This window comes from Cervus canadensis, chromosome 9 (assembly GCF_019320065.1).
Source record: "Cervus canadensis isolate Bull #8, Minnesota chromosome 9, ASM1932006v1, whole genome shotgun sequence".
NCBI lineage: Eukaryota > Metazoa > Chordata > Mammalia > Artiodactyla > Cervidae > Cervus > Cervus canadensis.
In genome coordinates, this window is record NC_057394.1 from 39,466,475 (window position 1) to 39,493,127 (window position 26,653).

The 26,653-nt window shown below is 39.0% G+C and overlaps 2 protein-coding genes across 2 annotated transcripts in view; one reads left to right on the forward strand and one right to left on the reverse strand.

Moving 5' to 3' along the window:
• Positions 1 to 12,566, reverse strand: part of BORA (BORA aurora kinase A activator) — a 26,897-nt gene extending 14,331 nt beyond the window's left edge. The window contains exons 1-5 of the mRNA XM_043477667.1: positions 12,176 to 12,566; positions 10,715 to 10,882; positions 8,894 to 9,000; positions 6,726 to 6,771; positions 3,425 to 3,506 (exon numbers count right to left, since the gene is read on the reverse strand). Coding sequence (XP_043333602.1) covers positions 3,425 to 3,506; positions 6,726 to 6,771; positions 8,894 to 9,000; positions 10,715 to 10,867 — 388 coding nt within the window. The 5' untranslated portion in view covers positions 10,868 to 10,882; positions 12,176 to 12,566. The remainder of the gene's footprint in view (positions 1 to 3,424; positions 3,507 to 6,725; positions 6,772 to 8,893; positions 9,001 to 10,714; positions 10,883 to 12,175) is intronic.
• MZT1 (mitotic spindle organizing protein 1) lies at positions 12,531 to 26,277 on the forward strand. The gene is made up of 3 exons (XM_043477669.1): positions 12,531 to 12,663; positions 18,107 to 18,252; positions 24,473 to 26,277. The coding sequence occupies exons 1-3, from the start codon at positions 12,591 to 12,593 to the stop codon at positions 24,494 to 24,496; spliced, it is 243 nt and encodes an 80-aa protein (XP_043333604.1). The 5' UTR covers positions 12,531 to 12,590; the 3' UTR covers positions 24,497 to 26,277.
• Positions 26,278 to 26,653: the final 376 nt, after the last annotated feature.

The following is a 26,653-nucleotide window of genomic DNA, read 5'->3' on the forward strand; positions in this document are numbered from 1 at the left end:
TCTTATGCATTGGCAGGTGGATTCTTTACCACTGAGCCACCAGGGAAGCCCCAACACATTAGAATAGCACAAATCTGAAAGCCAAGTGTTGGCAGGGGTGTAGAGACACAGGAATCCTAAACACTGCAGGTAGGCACGCAGGGTGTGTGGTCATTCTGGAGAGTACTCTAGCTCTGCACAATCAAGTCAGATAAACACATTGTCTTTAGCTCAGCAATTCTCTCAGCCTGTGTATACTTTTCTAAGAAATTCTCATTTAAGTCCATAAATAAAACACAACAAGTACACTCATTGAAGCACCCTGCTACATAAATCCCACTCCAGTACTCTTGCCTGGAAAATCCCATGGATGGAGGAACCTGGTGGGCTGCAGTCCATGGGGTCGCGAAGAGTCGGACAGGACTGAGCGATTTCACTTTCACTTTTCACTTTCATGCATTGGAGAAGGAAATGGCAACCCACTGCAGTGTTCTTGCCTGGAGAATCCCAGGGGCGGCGGAGCCTGGTGGGCTGCCATCTATGGGGTCGCACAGAGTTGGACATGACTGAAGCGACTTAGCAGCACCAGCAGCAGCAGCTACATAAATATTGGTAATAGTAAAAGTTGACAGCATAAAGCCCACGTGTACAAACAAAATCATTTTCCCCCGTAACTCACAACTTCCTTTATTATTCTTTAGGTAAATAACACAGCGCTTACCATGTGCTAAGTATGCGGTCTTGGAGGTATCATCTCATTTAATCATCCCAACAACCATCATTTCACAGGTAATGAGAGTGAGGCACAGAAAAGCTAAGTAACTCACGTGAAGTCACACAGCTACTAAACTATACTGCTATACAGCATGGCTCAAACTCAGACAGTATTACTCCAGATAAAGGGTCAGCAAATGATTGCCCATGGGCCAAATCTGTCTTGTTGCCTTTTTTCGTAAATAAAGTTTTACTGGAACACATCCACACTCATTCATTATGTATCATCAGTGTTGATTTCATGGTACAGTAGAGCTGAGTGGCTGCAATAGAAACAGGATGGTCTGCAAAGCCTAGAATATTTAATAATTGGTCCTTTACAGATAGAGGTTGCCATCCTCTATTCTAAGGTCACATTTTCCGGGAGAGTTTTTTCTGTGATGATGGAGAAAGTTCTGTATCTGGGGCCAACATGGTCGCAACTAGGTGTGGCTACTGGGCACCTGAAATGTGAATGTATGACCAGGAAACCAAACTTCAAATTTTAGTTTATTCAAATTTAAATAGCTACATGTGGCTAATAGCTACTATATGTCAAGAACTATGAAGGGTCTGACAAGTTAGCATGTCAACGTTCCATGGACACTGGCTGAAGACATAAGGCTTAGGGTCAAAGACAAAGGACTTCATTATTCTCAGCACAGCAGGCAGCATGAGCTTCATGTTCACATCAGTCCTCTTTGACCATCAATCCTAAGGAAGCGATATGAAACAGCCCTGGCAGATGCAGCACACACAGAGGGTCCATGTCTCCACCAAGGAACCCTGAGCTTAGGAAATCCCATTCTTATAAGCTGCAACCCAACCTGCTCCAGAGGGAGACAGTACCACTGTTATATTAGACATCAACACAAACCTACCTTCTGCTCCAGAAGGAGGCTCTATCTCTCTTCTCCAAGGATGCTCACAATACAAACATCCTTGAAAAGATAGTTTGGAACAAAACCTGTCCGTGCCACCCTTCATGACACGTATAGAAATGAGAGACCCACAGAGAACTGAACTGTCTTCCAACACCATCCTGGACAGCACAGCTCCCCTGATCAGCCACAACACTCTGTCATCATGGGCTTGATGAGCATACCAAAGAGGCTATATGTGGTATTTCTACCATCTTCCTGATTCACATCACTTTAAAACAGGATACTTTAAGTATAAAATGATGTTTAAAAATAAGATCACATAAGAAGGTTGATTCACCTGTTCGAAAATCCAACATTAAAAAATTGGGGGCAGGGAACCTAGTATCTATGAAGATGTTACCTTGGATACAGAATTTCAAAGCTGGGAGGGATGCTAACATATAACCATCTTGTTTAACCCCTTGATTTTAGAAATAAAAAACTGAGGAGAAGGCAATGGCACCCCACTCCAGTACTCTCGCCTGGAAAATCCCATGGATGGAGGAGCGTGGTGGGCTGCAGTCCATGGGGTTGCTAGGAGTGGGACACGACTGAGCGATTTCACTTTCACTTTTCACTTTCATGCATTGGAGAAGAAAATGGCAACCCACTCCAGTGTTCTTGCCTGGAGAATCCCAGGGGCGGCGGAGCCTGGTGGGCTGCCATCTATGGGGTCGCACAGAGTCGGACACGACTGAAGTGACTTAGCAGCAGCAGCGGCAGCAGCAAAGGCACTGAAAAAGTTGATCAAGATCACTCCTTCCGATTTATAATACAGAAGGTCTACAACCCAGGTCTCCACTGGCTATCGCACGCCACCTTTAGTTTGTAATGAATCTGAACTGAGTACTGAATCTGAACTAAGAAATGCTTGGCTTTAAAGCCAGGTTCTGACACCTTATTTCTGTAACCCTGGACAGGTGCTCTAACCTTTTGAAAACTAGGTTTTCTCACTTACAAAATGAGGTCAATAACAGCACCTATTTCATACAAGCTGTTCCAAGAATACTGAAAGCACTGAATACTGGGCCCATGAAAAGTGATTGACCCATCTTTCCAATACTGTTGTGTTTTGATAAAGAACAGGACAAATATTCCCTCTTATACTGTATCCTATTAATGTGTGCTATTCTGAAGAGTAGCAATTCCACTGAAATGAGGGATGTGTATATAAAAGCAGTATTTGAACACTGCTCACAACTCAGAGGACAGTGAGAGCAAATATAAGCTAACCATTTCCTGAAGGTAGAAAAACATTTGAAAGATTGTTGGCTTGACCTTCAATTTCCTTATTAACTTTGCAGATAACTGGCTGTATTACACCACCCCAGAGGTCATATAAATGCCCATTCCTCCTCTACTACTATAAGAAACCAGCAAACTAGAAAAAACAAAGCAATTTAAGGATTTCATTTAAAAAACTAACCTTCAAAATCACTGCAAAAATCATTAACAACTCAGATCTATATCCAATACTATTTCTGCATCTATGGGTCTCTATAACCAACATTATAACTTGATATTCACAATGATCATGAAGAAAAAATTAAATTCAGAAGAGAATGGCTAAAAAAAAAAAGAATTTTGTAAATTTTAGTTAAGTTTTGAATCCTTACTTTTAAATAGTTAAACCTGGCATCCCAGAAATTTAATTTTATAGCAAGCTTCTCACCAAAGCAGATAAACTGATATTTCACTATATATGTTGTTTTATATTCACTGCTTTCTATTTTTATGATTTTTATTCATACAATCTTTAATACACTCACATTTACTGGCATGATACTCTGAAAGCTGCTTCCCTTCATGATCAGTCCAAGGAGAGGGTACGATGACATCCTTAGTGAAAAACTAGAATTAAAAGTCCTTCAATTAGGCATATGAAATAGGAAAAGGTAGTTGTGCTAAATAACCATCAAACATGCTACATACTGACTTTATAGTTATATTTTAAAATTTAATACTTAAAGCCCAAGTGAGCAAAGGTGAAATAGAAGAAATTTAAAGAAAATATAAAGAGAAAGTTTAAAGCTTCAAGTCAACCACTTACATTTGAAATTTGCAAATTAAGCTACGGGTATTATTCATAAAGAAAATCTCTTTCATTTCTCCCCCAGTTTTTTTGGAGGGAAGGATGACGTTGACAAAAGGGAGGATAAAGAGGGAAGGAATAAAGGAAGACAGATGTATATGTGTAAACCAAGAGGAGGTGTGTTGGAGCTACCTTGTCTGGACTCTCAAAATTTTCAGGAATACTGCGGATCAGTTGTCAAACAAAGCCAACACTAAAATTATGTAAACTTAAATAAATTCTATTAAAAAATAAAATAAAAACTGAAATCATCGCTTGCTAATTCTTTTACTACATGTAACAATATCTATGCTCCCGAGGTTATTTACAGAGAGTCCCCTACAAACGAATGAGTTCTGTTTCAAGAGCAAGTTTGCAGGTCCAATTTGCTCATAAGTCCAACACTGTTAGCCTAGGTACCCAACTAACACAGTCATCTATGTAATACTATGTTATCATAGATTTATGATACTTTTCACACAAATAACAGAAAAAGCAAATAAGAAAACATTTTGAATCTTACAGTATAGTACCTTGGAAAGTACAATAGTACAGCTCCTGGCATACAGGAGCTGACATCAAGTGAAAAGGCAAGAAGAGTTGCTGAACGGAGGAGGGAGAGGAGGTGGGAGACGGTGGAGCTGAAGGATCCTCAGCAACAGGAGACGGAGGGCAAGCTGCGATTTCACTCATGCCTGATGTTGATGGCACGGGTTCTGGTTTGCAACTTGAAGGTTCGAAAGTAGGGGACTTACTGTATGTCTTTTTTATTTGTGTGGTAGAATGCCTGCATATAATGGTGTACCAGACACATTTCTTTTCCCATTCAGCGATGTCATCATCACTAAATTGAAACTGGCCATGGCTGAAGTATTTGTGCTATGGACAGCAGATCACTAAAACTCATACTTCCCCGCCAGTCAGAGGGCCAGGTGTTATATATTTATCAGCACACCACTGGGCGGTGTTCTCTAACAAGTGGAGAGAGCATTTGGATAAAAGCTGTATTACTGTATTAGGCTTAATTCACTTTATATCGGAATGAAAGAGGAAAGACGTTTATACAAACGCTCTAATACAGTGAGTAATACAGTATTTTGCCCTCCCATCTCTATGCTTTGAAGGTAACACACAACATTTTCTTTATACTTTGCTATACTTATGACAAAAAACTAATTTCCTGACTAAACTACCTATAAATACATAAAGAAAAGACATTAAAAAAATGAAGGTAGGGAGCAGACATACAGACAGTTCCCAGAAAAAAAAAAAGGAATAAAAAAGACCCACAAACTCATGAAGCAAAGCATAAGTTCACTCAAAATGAAAGAGATGGAAATCCAATAACAAGATAAAAATTTGAAAGTAGTAAGAATAGCATTATAAGCAGTTTGCTAACAGCCAGTATTACAGATAAGAGAATATAGGAAGTATCGTAACATGGCCAGGAGAACAAATTGGTACAATCTTTAGGGAAGGCAATATGGCAAAATATACCAAAATGGAAAACACAAACCCTCTGATTTAGCAAGTCCATAAAGATATAAGTGTGTTCATCGAAGAAAAGCACTGAACACAACCTACACATCTGTCAACAGGGGCTGGATTTGATGATGATACATTCATATAATGGAATACTATGCTATTTACTAAAAATTGCTATGTGCTGGTAATCAAAAATAAAACCTAAGCGATTAAGCAGAAAAAGAAGGAGGCAAAAGAGTATCAGAATGATGATCCTATTTATGTGCAAATATTTAAAGGACATGAGCTATTACATACACAAAATGAATCTGAGAGTACACTTAAGAAATATAGCAATTACTTTCAAGGAGTAAGACAGGGAATGAGAGGCTCTTTGTTTTCATTTTATGTGTTTTTCTTTGCAGTTTGGATTTTTCTATTTTCACCATGTGCATGTATTTACTGTATTTCACATATATAAACATGAATTTAATTTGCTATTGATAACATTAACTTCTGCTACATTAGCCATACTCTTCACTCTGAATTAATTTTCTTAAGTTTTTTCTTAAATTTCCCTTTAAAATTAAGTTGAGAATTTGAAAGAGGAAGCATATTTCCCAAAATGTTGGGAAACGGGAAAGAGTCTGAGAATATTCAACTAGGGAGGAATCAGGTGACTGGATTCGAATGAAAATGTTGAAGTTATTAGATAGATTAACAAGTAGGTAATATTTAGCAGGAGTAAAGCTTATGAAACTGTTTCCTAAGAAACAGGCTATATCTGAAATGTGGGGGCTCAATGAATCTCTGAACATGCCATAGCTCAAGTCTTTTGGGCTGCAGAAGAACCAAGCATAGCTAGTAAATAGAAGAGGTCAGAGGAAGACTAGTAAGGGGAAAAAGGAAGGACAAAAAACCACAGCCATGGCCTGAAGACTTTCTGAAAAATAACTAAGACACACAACCTTTACATTCTCAAGAATTTTAGCAAAAAAGGAAAGCAAAAAGTGAAATGCTTAGTTTATTAGCTTTACAAAAAAACAAAAAACCCTACCTTTGTGATATACTTTTTCTATTTAGCAGTATACTGTATTTCATGAAATATATTCAACGTCTTAAAAATCTAAAGAATTAACAAGAACAAAAGATAAAACCATTCCTGAGGCCAGGCTAGATTTTCAAGGCTTGAAAATATCCAGCTTTCTCTACTCCAACTTGAAACAATGGTTCGTGTTCATCAAAGGCACAAGAAGACAAACTATGCTAGGTCCTGAGAAGGAAAAGATGAATTTTGACCAGAAAAGAATTCAGTCTTGGGGGAGAAAAGCATTAAACCGATTGTTACAATGAAAGGCGCTGGATCAGCTCAAAAACACTAGTCTTAAGGGAGCTCCGAGGGATACTGGGAACGGACAGGCTTGGGGAAGTTGAGACAGGAAAGGATGTAAAGGAACTCTTCCTCTCTTAGAGGTGCTGTGCACGCAGAATTGATGCTTAACTGGCTTCACCATCAGTAATCGTTGTCAAGTTACCTCTTCAATGGCTTTTTGTCTTTTGTCTTCCACATCTTTATCTATTCTATGCAGAGATAGAAAAATAACCATACCATTACTTCAGCAGACTGAACATTTAAAATAATAACCTTTCAAAGAAATAGTTTTCTTCCATGTTAGAAAGTGGCAAATGTTAAGCTCATTTTAAAAGAAAAATTGGGATCTTACCACATTTTGTAAATGACAGTATTTGGAGAGTCAGCCTTGTGCTATTAGGCTTACCTGCCCCCCCTTTTCCATTCACAGTTTGAATGGAATATTTTCTAGTAAAAGGCTTACATGGATACAATTTTTAAATTACTATTAACAACAGATATAAAGTAATTTGAATAAACTGTGCCCTTTAATCACAATTTAAGAAGTATGTCATTCCACAGAAATCTAAAAACTGTCCAAATCCCTTTTCTTCTATTATAGCAAGCTTATCATAGTTGTAATTCTGGAATCAATTCTTACTTTTGACATAAATGAAAAAAAGACTATCATCCTTACAGTTCTAAATAAATAGGCAAAATTATTAATTATGAAATTAAATATCAACACTATAAAATGTGAAATATAAAATTTTGTCCAAATGAATTCTTTTTTCCCACTTTGATAGAATATGCAATTATAGCACCACAAATTTATTACTTATAAGATTTAATATTGTCAGGTCTCAAGGACAAGGCATATACTTGCCAAGGACTCAGCAGTTAGCCTTGAAGGACCACTTCCCTAATCCTTCCCCAGAGAGAGTATTTGCTACCATGAATAACTCCATAAGACACCTTTTTCTGTCCAAATTTTTTTTTATCTAATTTATACCTTAACAAAGCTTATAATAATGTACATGTATTAAAAATTAAAATCAAGTGGATTTATAAATAAAGGAATTGTGAGAAAATAGACTAAGTTAGAATCCACATATCTCCATTTGAACAGCCATTATGGGACTTTTAATTCAGGGCTCTTCCTCTTAGCGTGGACATCACAGAGATCTCAGGGCATAAAAACAGCGTACAATATTAGTAAGCTCTGATCTAGCAATACTTAATTCAGAAACCTACTGCTGCTTCATCAGAGGACTTCAACAACCTGAGATATTCAGGTGATGGCTGGAAGCAGTGAAAATCATTTTGGCCAAATATTGTAGAGATAGATGACGGAAGGGTCTGAGAAGTCATACAGGGCAGGGCATCCTCACCCGTACACCACAGAACACCAGCATGACGCATACACTGTTCACTATGACTGGTGTGCCCTCAATGGACCCTTGGCGGGCGAAGCAGGGAAGGGATTTCAGGACTGTTCACCTCCAATGTGGACAGACTCATTTGTTTACACCAGGATACCTTGCAGTTCTCATTTTTAGAGAACTTGCAGTTCTCATATATAGCATGGCATGAAAAAGGTGGGAAGCTCTGAAAGAGGGAACTTGGGTTAGTGAGGAAGAGGCACTGGAAGCCTATGCTTATTTCTAAGAATGAATCAACATGTTTTAAGGGTATACTCACTATCCTCGGTAGAAACCATAACCATTTACTGAATTACATGAGTTAAATTAAAATCAGGGTCTTGTCCCCTCTTCTATGTTAAAGGTCTATTTACTGAAATACACCAAGTCTTTTCATAAACCTGCTCAGATGACACCTAATTTACTAGCATACAAATGTTGTTTCACAACTTGTTGAGTCTAAAGGGCAGGAATAACCTCCTGTACTGCTTCGGGGTCCCCTACAGCGCTCAATAAATTTCTCTTGGCTGTTCACGTTTCAACATACTGAAGAGAGGAGGCAAAATAAGACATGTGGTTTGCGTAACACAAAAAATTCGTCTCATTTGTGACACATGTGCTTTTTGATATACTTTTCACTTTCCCTATCAAAGGTATCATCCAGCGTTAAGTAAAATCCGTTTACACTCTATCCCCATTCTAGTCCCTTTCTTGAGCACTTTGGATGAGGATTAATTACAAGGGGATCGTCATCAAGCTACCAAGTCAAGAGAAGAAGGGGTACAACAGCCAGACGAATATTTGCAAGAGCGCCTCAACACGTGTACATCTTTGGGTGATTAAATTCTAAAATTAAAGGGAAAAGAATTATTCATCACCTTGGACTGATAAGACATGTTATTACACTTAAGAACAAGAAAGGAAAACTTACCGAGAGCGACTTAGGTATAAAGCTTGACGATGAATGTCCTCTGGGTCTATCTCTACAGGATTTATTACAGCTAGTTGATCAATAGACCATCTAAATTCCCCTGGAGTCTTAACAAAAGAAAGTGATCTTATGAGCAAAAGCATATAACAGTGCATCAAAATGCTAACTTCAAATGTCAGCTTCAAAAACAATGTGAACGGTTATAATATAAAAATATCTTACAGATATTTGACTTTACCACTAAATTAAAAGTCAAATGGTAAGCAGATAACACTAAATCAATTGACTTGACATTCCATCTGGGTGACTGCTGAAATTACATAATAATAGAAAAATCACATCATATTAAAGATATAGAAATTCCACAAATAACTCTCAACAGTGATGCAATACACCCAAATAAAACTAAAAATCCCTTAGAGTTATCAAAAGTCTTTATTTTCACCAGGAATGAATTGAAATTATACAAAGTCCTAACTACAAAAAGCACATATTTGCAAAAGCTCATAAAATATGCAATAAATAATTGAGTGGTAACCAGTGCTGCTTTTCTGTATTCAACTATCCAATAAACCAAAAGTTTATTTTTGTAATTCTACAATTAGAATTTTGTTTACAAATTTGGAATATATTTTTGAAAAATCAGACTTAAAAATCCAAGATGTCCGTCATGCACTCTTGCTTTGAGGATTAAGTTGCAGTCATTTTGTTATTTTTATTAAAATTAACTAAAATTGAATACCATTCAATTTAAAATCATGAGGCCACATAATGATTCAATATAAAGTGTATAACTGTAAAACTTTCCTCTAGTGCATAACTAGCTTCACGTAGATACGCAGGTGTAGCTAGCAACAAAAGGACACAGTTTGCAGTTTTCTAGATAATTTGCTAAGTCAGAAGATCAGACTTCAAAGAACTTTTCCATTGTAGTCAATAACAGTAAAAAGAAGCTAAAGAGAGGAAGCCTTCCCTAATCTATTAAAGAGACTATTCCCCTCTATATCAGCCTTCTGTTATAGCACATAACATACTCTCTTGAGGTTGCCAGTCTAGTCTTGCCTATCTAATTAGAGTACAGGTTGACTTCTTTTCAAACAATCTGCAAGCTAAGAATGGGTGACAAAAATCCAAAATAATATTAGCATTTCACATGTGAAGATTATAAATGAAATTCAAATGTCAGTGTCCATAAATAAAGCTTTACTGCAACACAGCCACATTTACTGTTAACATACTACCAATGGTTGCTTCTATAATACAAGGCAGAGGTGAGTAATTGTAACAGCAACCAGATGATCTGCAAAGCCTAAAACATTTACTATCTGGCCCTTAACAGAAAAAGTTTGCTGACCCCTGCTACAGAGTACAAGCTCTCTGAGAATTACTGTTTTATGACTTGTTCAAGATGTAACCTCTGTAGTCAAGAACTGTACCTGACACATAGCATTCAAACAAAATTTGCTGAATACCTGAAAATAATTAGCTGAAATAGTTTCTTCTCTATTATGGTATTAGTCCTTAGACCATCAGCATAAGCGGCACCCACGGCTGTGAGAAACTTGCTAACTACTGAATAAAAAAGAAATGCTAACTAAAAAAAACAAATTGAAAGCTAAGAATGGCTGGCAAAAATCCAAAAGAATATCAGTATAACTAGTTTATATAATATTAGTATAACGAGCTAAGTCATTTTTAGCCCAGTCACTATATTATAATAACCAATAACCATTAGAATTAAAAAGTGCACTCCAGTTTACCACTTGTAAAGAAAGATTGACATTTAAAGTTATTTAGAAAAAGTAGTCGAGACTAACTTACTGGTAATTTTGTCGATTTAAAAACAGAAGGACTGGAGACAGTTTGTTCATGGAGATTAGAATAATCACCAGGACTTTCAAAAGGATTTAAAACAGGAATCCTTCCTGGAGTTTCAGGTGTTATTTGCATTTTTGATTCTTTGACATCTCCCATAGCACAGAGGAAAAACTAAAAAGAAATCATGAGTATATATAATAAAAGTACAAAGTTCCACAGACATTCATTTTGACAACTAAAATGTATTCAACAAAGGTGGTTGTTGTTTAGTCTCCAAGTGGAGTCCGACTTTTTTGCAACCCCATGGAGTACAGCCCACCAGGCTCCTCTGTTCATGGGATTTTTCAGGCAAGAATGCTGGAGTGGGTTGCCATTTCCTTCTCCAGAGGATCTCCCCCATCTAGGGATCTCCCCCATCTAGGGATAGAATTCGCGACTCTTGCCATTGGTAGGCGGATTCTTTACAGCTGAATCACCAGGGAAGCCCCATTACCAAACATACATGTCACAAAAAGAATTAACTCAAAACCAAGCTCCTGGGGCTGTTTTGTAGTTTACACAAGTGTGATGCTCTAGATAATCTTGAAAGCTAGAAGGGTAAAGTATTAGTGACAGAATTTTGCAGGAGAATTAACAAGCTCAGAGAAGTCAACTGGTTTGTAAGTAGCACTCAACCGAATGTGAATGAGTTGAGGTCCCCCTTCGGGACAACTAAACGTTCTAATAGGCACAAAACCTTTTCCTGCTAAAGAACAGTAGACCTACAGCTTTTTATTCATTATCTCAAGTCTGTAAACAAACACTTTGTACATAATTCCAACAGCCCAGCAATTACCCAACAAACTGCAGTTACTAAACAGTTATTTACAGCATCACCAACTCAATGGACAGGAGTTTGAGTAAACCCCAGAGATGGTGAAAGACAGGGAAGCCCGACGTGCTGCAATCCACGGGGGCCCCAAAGGATCTGACAAGCCTGAGCGACTGAACAACAGCAGCAGCAAATAAGAGACGAGGAAATCTCTGGTCTCTTTGTGCATAGGTGCCTGTCTTGCACTTTAGCCCCCATGAGAAAAGAAATGACTGATTAGAGGTACGAAATTAACCGCTTTGGGTTGCCTCTTCTCAAACACCCTTAGCCAAAGGCTAAGACCCCCACCCTCCCACGATGGAAGCGAGACTACATTATTTCCCGTTGGGGGGGGGGGGTACAACTAGAGAAAAGAACCCACTCCACGGAAGGCTATGTGTAGCTAGCCTCCTCGGGTGACGGGCAAAGGAGGACACTGACGCCGGTGTCATTCCCATCCCTACTCGATCACTCTTTCCTGGGCCCCCCTCTTCCGCACCCACTCCCCGGCAGCTCTCATTCATCCCGAGGCGAGCGTGCAGCTGGTCCAGAGCAGGGCAAACGGAGTTCTCCAACTCGACAGGAGGAAAGGCCAGGAACCACAAAGAACATACCTAGTTGTGTGTATAAAAAGGAAGCCCCCCTAAAGCGGCTCCAGGGCGCTCCCGACGGTGCCGGGTAAGCTCCCACGACAGGCACAGACTCTTTAACTCCCCGCTTCCGCGCTGTCTCAGGCCAACCAGGGCACGGGCCTTGTACGCGACTGGCCAATCGCGTCGTACCGCTGTCCGCGAACCAGCCAATCTCCGCGAGGCCGCGTAGTAAATTCGAATGGCAACTTCTCTCTTCGCGTTCCGCCCAGAGTACCGCGGCTCCAAATTCAAATCAACGCAGCCTCACGCTGGCGATCAGCGCGAGGGGCGGAGCCTGCCCGGCGTGAGCCGGGAACGCGCGGTGTGATTGCCCAGGAGAAAGGAAGGCGCTCCAGTTCCGGGTCAGGCCCTTCGCCCGCCTCCTTCGGCCTCCGCCATGGCTAGCAGCAGTGGCGCCGGGTCGGCGGCAGCGGCAGCGAATCTGAATGCGGTGAGGGAGACCATGGACAGTGAGTGCCCGTTTCGCCCCCTTTACCTTGCCTCTGTTCCCCAGAGCCAAGGCCCTGGGACGGGGCTGGGCCCACGAGGACTTCAGGTCCACTTCCTGCCCCGATCGGCATCTTTGGACATCCTCCCAAGGGGCCCTCCAGGGCCCCAGAGCTGATGGCTCCATCCTTTTTGAGAGTCGTTTCTCAGTTCCTGCGTAGTTTGTCGCGCTCACGGCGTTGCGGCCACACGTCAGCCCGGCGCGCGCCTGGTCCCTCCCGCACCAGACCCCGCGCGCCGCCCGTTTCCCGCCTCGAGTCCTTTCCCCGGAGCGCTCATCTCGCGCCCTCTCCCGCGCCCAGTCCCCGCGACCTTTCTCGCGCGATCTCAAGTCACGGCTGGTCCCTGCACCACGCTCCCTCCGCGCCGGTTCCCCGCATCCCTTCTCCTGCGCTGGTCTCGCGCGCCCCGCCCACCCCGCGCGCCGCATCCAGTGAGGGGATCGCCGCCGAAGCGCCCCAGACTGAGCTTCTTGTGGACAGTGGCTTCCGATGTTTGGTCACCGCTCCATCCCTCCTTGTACCTTGCGCTGCAGCAGGAGCGTGTTAAATACCTACCCCGTGAAGGAATATGTGCTTTAATCAGAGTTGCCCCCGTTTAGTCCTGGAGCCGGTGATGCCGGTGTCCGGAGACCGTGGGCATATATATTTACCTGTTTTGCAGCAGGGAGCACGCAGGTAAAAATGCCCGCAAGTAATAGAGGGAAAAAGTGTCTTGGAGTTATCCTTTCCCTCCTTTCTATTGCCGGCTCTGACACTTTATAGCCCTGGTGTAGGCTTGGACAAGTCATTTAAACATCTTTGAGACTGCTTTTTTTTTTTTTTTTTAACCCCGTAAAACAAGATTGCTACCTCGTGCTGCGTGAGTGCTAAGTCGCTTCAGTTATGTCCGACTCTTTGCGACCCCATGGATTGTAGCCCGCCAGGCTCATCTGTCCATGGGATTCTTAACTCAGGAATATTGGAGTGGGTTGGGTTGCCAGGCCCTCTACCAGGGGATCTTCTCAACTAGGGATCGAACCCGGGTCTCCTGCATTGCAGGCAGATTGTTTACCGTCTGAGCCACCAGGGAAGCCACATACTACCTCCTAGGATTATTCTAAATATTTAAATAAGGTCACCTGATAAAGGCATCTCGAAGGTGACCATTAACAGGTAGTTCCTGCACTGTTTTCGTATATAAACATCATTCCACGATCCCTTTTGCTGTCCCCATTTTATTTGCCTGCACTTGTATATGTGTGATGTTCAATTTTGCTTTTTGCGTTTTCCAAGGGATACCCACATGAACTGCTGTCTCTCAAACCATGAAATTCTCAAGCAGTGTCAGCCTTCATGTCCTATCTCTGGCTCCTTCACTGTAGGCTCCACTTCCTGTTAGAGCCCCTTCTTTATGGGGACTTGTGATAAGGCTTATGACTTTCTTTGCACTCTCTGCTGCTCTGCTTTTAAAAGAATTTTTTTTTATTAATAGAGCCTTTGCATCTAATTTTTTACTCAGTATCTGCTTTTCTCTTTTTCTGAAAAATGGAATTTTGTTAATACCATCCTATTCTGTTAATTCATCCTATTTTCCCGTCCTTCTTGAAACAGCAGAGCTTATTTTATTTTGTAAGTGGATTTGTGCACTTAGAAACTAGTGTACACCATTACTGTCTTACATCTTTGCTTGGAAACCAATGTGGTTTCTGAACAGTGTGAAGTGTATTTGAGGCCTGACTTGTAGTCAATTTTCTTAGATTAACTGTTCCTTATTATATGGGCACAGGATTCCATTTGAATAGAAAGCTGGCATTTTCTCTCTGATGAAACTACTGATACAGAAATGAGAACGGATCATTTTTATTGGCTGCATCATCAAGGTTTTCACTGAGAGCATTGAAGATTATAGTGTTAGAATATGAAAAAGTGAAGAAAGACCAGATTATTTTTTCTCAACCAACACTGGAGGAGAGAGTGTGCAAAGTAGAGAACACTGCTCTTCCATACACAGTGGGTCCCCAAATCAGAAGGTAAAAAGGAAGGCCCCGGGTTGGCAGTGTATCAACATCTGTTAAGTGGCAGTTAGGTCCTGTCCTGTCCATTGCTATCTGCCATGCAGGCATGCTCACTCACTCAGGTATGTCCAACTCTTTGCCGTTCCATGGACTGTAGCCTTCCAGACTTCTCTATCCGTGGGATTTCCCAGGCAAGAATAATGAAGGGGGTTGCCATTTCCTCCTCCAGGGGATCTTCCCAATCCAGGGATCACACTGGCATCTCTTGAATCATAATTGAATCCAAAACAGTCAGTCAAAATGCGAAGTTTTGCAAAGTTAATGAAAATATTTTCCAGGCTGTCTATAATGATTGAGGCACAAAGGGAAACAGTGACACTTGCACTGTTAAGAACTGACCACATATTCAACTGAAAAAGTCCTCAATGCAGTCCTTTAATAATCCCACCTTTCTCCACTCTCACTGCCAGAAATAGAACGTTAATTTGCCCAAGGGACTGGGCTGACCTACATAAGCACCAGTGTTTTTTGAAATTCTGTTAATGTGGAGTTTCCATGTATTTAAATCTATCCATGAGACCCAAACTGAAGTGTTCAAAACTTTTTGAGTCTGACAGCGCTGCTTCAAGATCTAGTGTATTTCTCCTCACCCTTTTCCTCCCTCCCTCCCATCAGAATTAGAGTCAGCTAAGTGATTTCATCTTTTAATTAATGTCAGATGATTTGCAAGGATTATAAAATTGAGCTATGAACACTTGTAATTTTATTGTGAAAAAGCGTTTTGATAAAGATACTTTAGATGGGAGGAAGTGGTGGACTTTGTTATTATCTGCACAGATCACTGAAAGAAACCTGATTGATCCTGGCCAGATTTAGTATAGGGTCTGTTGGATAAGGGGTTTCCCTGGTGGCTCAGTGGTAAAGAATCTACCTGCCAATGCAGGAGACATGGGTTCGATCCCTGGAGAAGGAAGATCCCTGAAGAAGGAAATGGCAGCCCACTCCAGTATTCTTGCCTGGGAAATCCCATGGACAGAGGAGCCTGGCAGGCTACAGTCCATGGGGTTGCAAAAGAGTAAGACATGACTTAGCGACAGTAATAACAAATTACGTTTTTAGCAATGGTGATTAAAATTTACTTCTTCCCTACTAGAGGCTTCAGTGTGACAGTTGTTCCTCAGTAATTGCAGGGAAATTGGGTTCAAGACACCCTCACCCACCCACCCATACCACAATCTGTGGATGCTCAGGTACACATATAAAATGGCTAAGTGTTTGCCTATAACCTACATTCATCCTCTTGTATGGGGGCTTCCCCAGTGACTCAGTGGTAAAGAATCTGCCTGCTAAGTCGGAGACTCAGGTTTGATCCCTGGGTTGGGAAGATCACCTGGAGAAAGAAATGGTAGCCTGCTCCAGTATTTTTGCTTAGGAAATCCGGTGGACAGGAGCCTGGCAAGCTGCGGTCCATGGTGTTGCAGAGTCGGACACAACTGGGCGACTGAACAGCAGCAGCATCCTCTTGTGTACTTTAAATCATCTTTTGGTTATTTATAATTCCTAATAAATGCGAATGCTACGTTAATGGTTGCCTGCGCATACACGCCAAACTCAAGTTTTGCTTTTGCGAACTTTCTCGAATTTTTTTTCCCAAATATTTTCAATCCACAGTTGACTTGTATCAAGTTGTAAACTAGCAAAAGGAGCGAAGAGAGTCCACAGTGTGCAAGGCAGTGTCAGTGAAGCAAACATATAGCCCGTGCTCCCGCCATCAGTCCCCTTACTCACTAATGTGAGGCGTCCCCTACTTCCCTCCTTCACTAAGCTTCTTCAGTTCTTCACTCATCTCAGATTTGACCATTTGTATTAATCTCTTCTGTCCATGCCACCTACCAGTCTCTCCATAATTGCAATAACTTATCTGGACTCCTCCTCCCCAGGTCTTAACTTACACTGGGAAGAACTTGGTAAATGAGACTGAAAGGCTCATGTAAAGACAGTGTAATTAAGGGGGATAAATGGTTGTGAAGTATGAGATGAGGCAGACATGAGAATATACTAAGGCCCTATTGAAGATGTGAGAACTCTGGGAAGCTACTGCATTTAAAACAGGAATGTGACAAGATCAGATATTCTTTTTTTTTTTTAAGATTTTGCCTTCAAGGCTGCAGTGCAGTGGCAGGATGGGAGTAACTCAGGCAAAACCCAGCAGACACCTTGAGTTGAGCAGGAGTTTAGGGTTCAGGGAGACCAAGGCAGGCAGAGTTTTTAAGACAGAGTACCTGAGAGGAAAGAACCTGCACCTAGAGAGAATTCTGGAGGTCCATGGAATGTTCTCCCTCAGGTATTCAGCAAGGCATTGATCGGTGTGCAAGGAAAGTACCCCAAAAAGACACCAAAGGATCAAACTGTTTCTAGATAACTGTATCTCGTTACAAAGCTTGAGAATATGTATGGAAATACAAAACTCAAACACCCAGCACAGTAAAATTCACAATGTCTGGCATCCAGTCAGAAATTATTAGGTATGCAAAACAGAAGAATGTGACCAATGATAATAAATTTTAATCTGTTAAAACTGACCCACAGTTGATAGAGATGTTAGGATTAGCAGGTGAAAACATTAGAACAGTACTTCATGTGTTCAGAAGGTTAAATAGAGAAATGGAAGAGAGGTTTTTTTAAACAAATTGAACTTCTCAAGATGAAAATGAATATAAAGTATGAAAAAGTGGAACGGGCCCATATCACAAAAATTGTGAATATTTTGAAAGTTTTCAGAAGGACTTAGACTGTAATTGAAGGATGGCTTAATATTGTTCATTTGTCCATTTATCCCAAAATAAAGTGTCATTTTCATATAGTTCATATCAAAATCCAAATGATATATTACTGACTGAGTAGTTCCACTTCTAGGAATTTATTCTGATAAAATTAAGTTCCTATGTACAGATATTTATCACAGTATTATTTTCATCAGGGAAACATGAGACCCACATAACAATATAGCAGAGCAGTTAAGTAATGTATGTTATTTCCTTAAAATGGAATATTACATGAATGATTAAATTACATTGTAAGAGAATGCTAACAAGTGGGAAAATGTTCAGAATAATCTTGACTATGATATGTAAATTTTAGATAGATACTAAATGAGTAGTAGAATATAAACCAAGGTATAGAAAAGTTATGTGGAGGGAGGTTATAAATTTATTTGTAAGTTTCTAGAGCTAAGTAAGGGCATTATTATATGCTGGTTTTCCAGTATTACATGCCAGTTTTCAAATCTAGGAATGCTGTGCTGTTCTTTGGCATGATGCACTATTATATGAATTAAAAACAGAAGTATTCATGTGCATTTTTAAAATGTTACAAGATTTTATTCTTAACATTTTCTTGTCTTTTTCCAGTCCTACTTGAGATTTCAAGAATTTTGAATACTGGATTAGATATGGAAACTCTGTCTATATGTGTGCGGCTTTGTGAACAAGGAATTAACCCAGAAGCTTTATCATCAGTTATTAAGGAACTTCGCAAGGCCACAGAAGCCTTAAAGGTAGAGATTCGTATGTTCACTCACTCTGAATGAAGATGCTTTTGTTTAGAAAACAATTAATGCTGAGATTTTATGTGAATGATTCTAAACAAGGTTAAACTAAGATCTGTCATCATCAGGAGAAATTCTGAAGGCCAGGATCTCAGTAGTGTTTGTTCAGATCACAAAATTCTCTATCTGAACCGTGTTCTTTTTGTAGAAGTCTCTGATTATGTTTAGAATTCTGCTTTTGTTGTGGGTGATATTGTTTCTACCCCCCCAAAAAAGATATGCTTAAGTGTGCTGTACCTGTGAATATACCATGTTTGGAAATAGTGTATCTGTGAAAGTGAAGTCACTTAGTCGTGTCCGACTCTTTGCAACCCCGTGGACTGTAGCCCACCAGGCTCCTCCATCCATGGGATTCTCCCGGCAAAAATACTGCAGTGGGTTGCCATTTCCTTCTCCACTGTATCTATAGGTATAATCAAATTGACACGAGATCATAATGGGTTAATGACCAGTGTCTTTATAAAGACAAGGGAAATTTGGACCCAGATACACAAAGCACGTACCCTGTCAGGACACAGAGGGGATGCCGTGTGATGCCAGAGGCAGAGATTGGAGTGATGGCATTTACAGGACAAAGAAGGCCAAGGGTTGTTGGCGGCCACCAGAAGGCGGCTTTTGTCTTTTGTCTACCCTTTTGTCTTCCTTTGAGGAGACATGCCGTTTACCCATCTCAGATTAAGTTCCAATAATATCTCTGATAAGTTCCAATGATCTGGATCATTGGTTTTGTGCTTTTTAAAACTTTTTTTTCATTAAATCTAACACCAAAAGGTAAACAAGGCACATTTACAGAGCAAAAATTATCATAAATAGAGCATCTGTACAGTTCTCATCATCAGCACCCTAGAAGTTCCCTTATGCCCCCCTGTCACTAACCTCTCTTTCCTGCTCCCCATTCCAATAACTACTGTCCTAATTGTTATGATGGAGACTTTAACATTTTCACTGACTAAGCATGGATCACTAAACACCAGTTTGATTTTGTAAAAAAATTTTTAACTTGCTGTAAGTGAGATTTTACAGCACAGTTTCTTTTTTCCACTGAGTTTTTTCATTTGACATTATTTTTGTGAGGTTCATTTCTGTTGTTTGTAGCTGTAGTGCATTCCTTTTCACTGTAATAATCATGTTTCATTATACAAATATAGTATTTTTTATTTATCCTTCCTACTATGAATGGATATTAGGTTGCTCCCTGTCCAGAGCTATCATGAACATGCTGCTCTGAGCTTAGTTGTCTGTGTCTTCTGATACATGTGTGTGGGCATTTCTGTTGAGTGTGTATCGAGAACTAGAATTGCTGAATCATAGCTTGTGTATATCTTCAACGTGAAGAATTAAGGCCAGACTTGACTACAGTGGTTATATGAATTTGTATTCCCACCAGCAGCAAATGAATTTCCCTTGCGTCTCATCTTTGTCTATACTTATTATTGTCAGTGTCTTTAATTTTAGTCATTCTGGTAGCTGTGTTTGGGTTTCTTGTGTATTAGCATTTCTATGAGTACCAGTGAGATCAAATGAATTTTAAAAAAAATTTTTTTTGGCCATTTTCTTTTGTGAAATATCTTTTCATGTAGCTTGCCCATTTTTCTGGGTTATCTGTCCTTTTCTTCTTTGTGGGTAGTCTTTGTTTAAATATTTTGGAAATGAACTTTTGTCAGATATAGATGTAAGGCTTCTCATGAATTTTTAAGTAATTATGAAAACTATTCAAATTTTCTATTTCTTTTTTAAAATGTATTTTTAATTGGAGGATAATTGCTTTACCATTGTGTTGTAAACACAGTTTACAGTTGTGTAGGCTGGTTGGATGGCATCACCGACTCAATGGACATGGGTTTGGGTGGACTCCAGGAGTTGGTGATGGACAGGGAGGCCTGGCGTGCTGCGGTTCATGAGGTCGCAAAGAGTTGGACATGACTGAGCGACTGAACTGAGGCCTCTGCCATACAAACGCACACAAGTCCACAAATGCACACAAGTCCCCTCCGTCTTGAGCCTCTCACCCCATCACAGAGCACCAAGCTGAGCTCCCTGTGTTGTCCAGCAGCTTCTGTTTCTTTTTTAACTCAACAACTGTTGCTTTCATATGAGAGAAAGAAAAATAAGTATGTAATACAGTAAGAATAGCTATTGTTTACTCTACTTTTGCTAAACTCTGCCTGCATTGTTTCCTTTATAGGCAATGCAAGGATGTTTACTACGACTACTAGTAATAGTTTACCCCTGAGGAAACTGACGCTGTGGTGGCTAACTTACTTCTCCCCAGACTTAGAGTTAAGTGGTTGAGCTAGGATTTGAGCTCAGACCCTCTGACGTCAGAGTTGTTACCTGCTAAGTTTCTGCCTACAGTAAGTTCTAAAAAATATCTGAGCCTGCTATTTGAAAAAGCATGAAATGATTAGAACCAAACCAGTGGACTGGAGCCCAAGTACCTTCCCTGGCTTAATACCCTTTCATAACATAAGAGGGTATCATAGCCTTTTATTAGTAAATTTCTGAAATTTCAGTGGAAGAGGATTTATTTAATATACATCTTCCACAACCACAAAAATGTTTATTCAGCTATGCTGAAGTTCGAAAGGGAATAGGGAGGCAGAATAGCAAGAAATGTTTGTATTAACGCAGATTGACTGATGTGAAGGAAGCGGAGACAAGTAGCCTAGCTGGAAAGGTAGAGGGCAGACAACATAGCTTCTTAGAATAAAAATCAAGGTATTAGGAGATTCAGAAGTGCCTGTTTAACATAACTTTTTCAGCTTTGACGTACCGGTTATTCCACATTCAGTGGATTATAATGAACTCTGAAGGCAAAGTCAATGCAGTAACTCCGCTACATTGCAAACTTTCAAGTTGTGAACGTCAGGTGTTAATGAAATTTCAGCTTGCCCTCTGCCTCCTGTTGCTGACCATCCTTCAGCTCTCCCGTCTCCCACATCCTCTCCCTCACCATAAGTAACTCTTCTTGCCTGTTCACTCGATGCCGTTCCCTATGTGCCAGCCACTGTCCTGTACTTTCCAAGGTACTGCACTGTTAGATTCAAAATGCTTCTTTATTTTTTGTGTTTGGTTTTTATGTATTATTTGTGTGAAAAGTATTATAAACCTAAAATACAGTTATACAGTTATAATAATACTATTATAAACCTATAGTACAGTACTATATTGTGTCAGTTGGGTACCTAGGCTAACTTTGTTGGACTTGTGAACAAATTGGACACTCTCAGAAAAGAACTCATTTGCATGTAGGGGACTTACTACAATTAAGTTGAACAAAAATCAGAAAGTGTTGCCCATTTGAATGGAAAATCAGTCTCATACACACACAGAGCCTCTTAAAACACATTTCTCCCTTAATCTAAAATTGGTATACCAGACTCTTTCTAAAACTAGGTAGGGGAAGAGATCGTGAAAAGTTTCCAGTAAAGAAGAAATGTTCATTAGAATTTTTTCTTGAAAGTAATGTTTGAAAGCTATTTAAGTTGTATAAAAGTAATTCATGTTGGTAATTTTTTTTTTTTTTTTTTGGTAATTTTTAAATATTTAGATCAGAAAATACAAAGAAGGAAACGAAAATCATTCAAGATCACCAGTAGATAACCACTGATAATATTTGGTTAACATCATCCTAGCTGGTCTCATGCTACTTTGAAAACAAATATATTATAGTTAATCTCATTGAATTAAAAATGAATAAACTTCCTCAGGTTGATTCTCTCCAGATCAAAGTCTGTTCTCTCCTAACTGCTCCTGCTGGGTCTGGGTTGGGAGCTGGTTGGTTCAGAACTGCACTCAGCCACACCTGTCTTCTCTTGACCACCTTACCCTGCCCCAGCCTTAGTGCCTTAATATGCATAGGTTCTCTCTTTTGTGTGGTTGCTGCTCATGAATTTTTTTCCTCATATTTTTTGTTTATTTCTCTTAGTGTGATAAATAGAGTAAGGAGAAACTCTTCTTGCTGCATTGTATTATCTTTACCTAGACATCCTAGTGATTAGAATTTAATTGTGTGGTACTCATCTCTGTTTTAGACCATGTACAATATAAATCAAGGATGTGATGAAATGTTGCAAGGAATTGTTGCTCTGAAACGTAGTTTTTTCTTCTGTTCTTCAATATGAAGAAAATTATAATAATTTTACTAATTATTTTGTTTTTCTCTTTCAAATCTTTTAGATTTGTATATAGGTGTTGTATTTTATATGTATCCATGTATGTGTGTGTATATTATAGTAAAAGCAGCTAGCTGTGTGTCACCCAGATAGATAAATTTCCTAACAGTGATAGACAGATTGCCTTGTGTTTATTTGCCACAGCATAAATAGAATTGTTAATCACGTGTATTTCTTTTAAAACTAGACTTTATTTTTATGAATGTTACTTTTATCATCAACACTGAATTTTTGTGTTGTCTCCTCAATGCTAGTATTTATGTGTTGGCAGTCATTTATAGATTCTGATTTCAGAAATTGTGGGCAAAACTCATTTTCCCATAGTTTCTACTTTCTTGCCATGGTGCCTTGAATTACACACAATCGGTGACTTCAGACACACTAAGCCGTGTGTTTTCTTTTGAAGCTGTCCTGTACTATCACTGATATCTTAGAGCATGTGATGTATCTCCTCACTGCAGCATGAGGACATTGGCGCTGTAGAATTTGTAGTTGGCAGAGAAATGAGGGACGAAGTAAGTCCCGTGTCCCACCCATCCTCACAACGGAGGGAATAAACCTGGGCAATGGAAAGTCTGGAGAGAAGACCTCTAATGTGGGTTTTCCCCAGGACCACTGTGTATACACTTGTGGAGTCTTTTAATGACTGTCTGGAAACTGGGTGAGTTTTTAGGATTGCTGTCTTCCTTTCAACTGCAAAGTAGTTCCACACACATTTAACATGAATGCTCTACAAGGTTGACGGCTTGCCTAATTCAAATGAAAAGACATGTTGCATTGTATCTTGGGAGAGGAAACTCTAAAATTAGTATGAAAATCGGAGCAGGGAGAATACTGCTTAAAGGGTCATAAGAACCTATAAGGGTGGAAAGAAGTAAGAAGCCTTTTTGAAAAAGGGGCAATTTTTGTTCAAACTAGGTCCTAATTCTTGTGAATAGTAAACCCAGAAAGAGAAAGATGAACAACCAGCTATATAGAAAAACACGGCAGGTTCTGTTGACAAGAATGTCTCATATTTAGTTATCTACAACTTTCCCAGTATCTTAAGGAATTTCCTTGAAGGACCTCTGAACTTAGACTGAATATTAAAAAACAAGTTTTAATTAGGAGGTTGAAATATAAATGAATTGAGTTTACCGTGTACTTCTAAGATTAAACTTATTTAAATTCAACATTTCCATATTTGGCCTTGAGAAATTGCTTGTTTAAATCCTGTCTTTTAGAAATGCATATAAAATAATTTGCTGATGAATGATAATGGTGTCTGGAAATTTCTACAGAATAATCAGGGAAAGGGTAAGGAATGGTGGTTTAGGTAAAGCTGTATTAGCCACGTATTCATTATCCTCTTTTGCCTTTTTTATTCCTTTTTTATTCCTTTGCGTTACAGCATAACAGATCTTTTTCATTCTTAATTCCCTTTTCGCACTGTAACGAAACATATAGAAACAAACTAATAAAGACTGTGGATGATGACTTCTATAAGTTAATTTTTCAAGTAGTGCTTGCTGTATTTTTACATTAACTGTTATTTAAGATTATATAGCAATTTGGACTTCCCACATGGTGCAGTGGTAAAAAACTTCACCTGCCAATGCAGGAGACTCAAGAGACATGGGTTCAATCCCTGGGTTGAGAAGATACCCTGGAGTGGGAAATGGCAACTCACTCCAGTACTCTTGCGGGAAAATTCCATGGACAGAGGAGCTTGGCGGGCTGCAGTCCACGGGGTCACAAAAATTTGGACACAACTGAGTGACTGAGCACAAACACAATAATTTTCCACTGTTAGCCTAGCAATCAGTTCAAATGGTAGTTCTAATAATGTACTGCAAAAAGTGAAAGTTGCTGCATCATGCTGATAAAAGTGCTTTGCTATATGTGAGGGAAGAGTTGTTTGTTAATGACAGTGCAATATTGACTAATGTACTTCCATGGTGTTTCCCCCCACCCCCTATGGTTTTGTTATACTGAATCATACTTTCTTGTTCTAGGCTGCTGAAAATATGACAAGCTGACTTTCTGAAGAAATCCTGATGGGCTATGTCAAGCTGTGTAAGAAGATTGAGGTTGCATTGTAGTCAAGAACATACGATGAAATCACTGCATGTAGCAATGTGGAAACATTGTCCTTTTTAAAAGAATTATAAATCCATAGCTTTATAAATCAGTGGAAAGTGGCTTACAGAGAAAACTATCAGTTGTGTTTACATCACATCTTTTTTTTTTTTCTTTAACCGCTCTAATGCTTTGGCATTGCTGTGTTCATATTTATGTATTCCTAATTTATAGCTCTGATAGCTTTAATTTTCTAAGCAGTCTGTCTATCAGATGTGCACATCTGCTGTGCCTGGGTGAACTATAGTGGAACCCATCAGCAGTAATGTTGTAGTTAAGACTTGTTGACATTTCCATTATAAACTTAAATTTTGAATTGTTTATGCAAAATAACTGTGGATTTATGTTGTATTAAGCTGAAAGTTGACAGGATTTCCGCTACCATGTGTGGATTTTTGATTTAGATTCATTATGCATATCAGAATCTTGTTTTTTATAAGAACATGGAAAACGTGTTGTTAATCTGCTCTTTAACAAAGAATATTTCTTTTTTTAAGCATCAAGTTTGAGTGGCAGTTAGTAGTGTTACCCAGATCATATTAATATTGACTGAAGAGTAAAACTTTTAGAAAACTGAAATTTTAAAGGTAATGACAGTCCTTAGCTTAGTATTTGTCATTTGATTCATTTAAATTTAGGGAAGGTATTAATTGAGAATGTTTTTCTAAGTTTTTAATTCATAATGAAACAATTCCAACATGAAAAGTCTTTTTACTTTTGTTAAATAAAAATAATTTGAGTGCTTACTTAATAAAATACCTTGAGTGGTTATCTAGTAAATCATCAAACAGGTGGTGACATTCAATAAATAATGTTAACTATTTTCTGAAGGAATAAAGATTTCCAGTCATTAAACAAAAACTAAATAATCACATTTTCTGCATCAGGAATTCTGAATATGCCTTTCTAAGGTCATTTTTGTGTGTCATTATTTTTACCCTGTAAGTTTTAACTAATTGAAGTAATGGTTGAAAATAAAGTTTAGATAACTTAGGATAATATGGTTTCTGTTCCTCTAACAGAATTTCCATGAACTTTTTCCCCAAGACTACTACAAATTTAATCTGATTTTTTAAGATTGTGTTAGCTTTCCAGTTAAATGATAGTACAAGCATATACTCTTTGGTAGCATATTTTGTTCTTCCAACAAACTAAAGTGATTTTAATAAGGCTTAATAATATTTAATGGGAACCTTCTGTTCTATTTTTAAAATCTAGTCTTTTGACTACGTTGACTTTTGAATGGTGGCATCTTTACCAAGTACATGGAACGTCTGTAATAGTGAGAACAGGTTGGGAGACAATAAAGGTTTTGATTATAAGTCATCTATATGATTAAAAAACATTGCAGACACTGCATGTTGTTACTTATATAAAATCAGAAAGAAAACACTCTTGTCAGGCTCCAAAATTTGTATATACTTTTAGGTCATAAGAGTTAATAGTTTTATTTATAACTTAGAGATTATGTTATTTATGTATGAAACAAAGCAGGAAAATATATTGAGAAGGAGTTCTGTTTACAGAGGACTTTAATGTGTTACATTTCTTAAATGTAAATGTATTTTTAATGCATACTTAAGTAATACTTAAGGAAACCAAACAAAGTAATGATACAGTTGCATTGTTGCGCATGTTGTCAGTGTCCAAAATAAAACCATTTTGGTGATATCAGCCTGTACTTCTGATTTAAAGTATGTTTCTGTGAATTCAACTTGTGTTTCTATAAGTATTTGATAAATATTAGATGCTGTTTTGGAGAAGAACATGGCAACCCACTCCAGTATTCTTGCCTAGAGAATCCTGTGGACAGAGGAGCCTGGTGGGCTGCTATCCATAGGGTCGCACAGAGTCGGACACTGCTGAAGAGTCGGACAGGACTTGAAGCAACTTAGCATGCATGCATGCATTGCAGGAGGAAATGGCAACCCACTCCAGAATTCTTGCCTGGAGAATCCCAGGGACACAGAATGCTTTTTAGTTATGTGTAGTTGAAGACTGTTTAAAGGTAGGCTTTATAATTTACAGTTTAAAATTAGGCTTGAGGTAGTAAAATG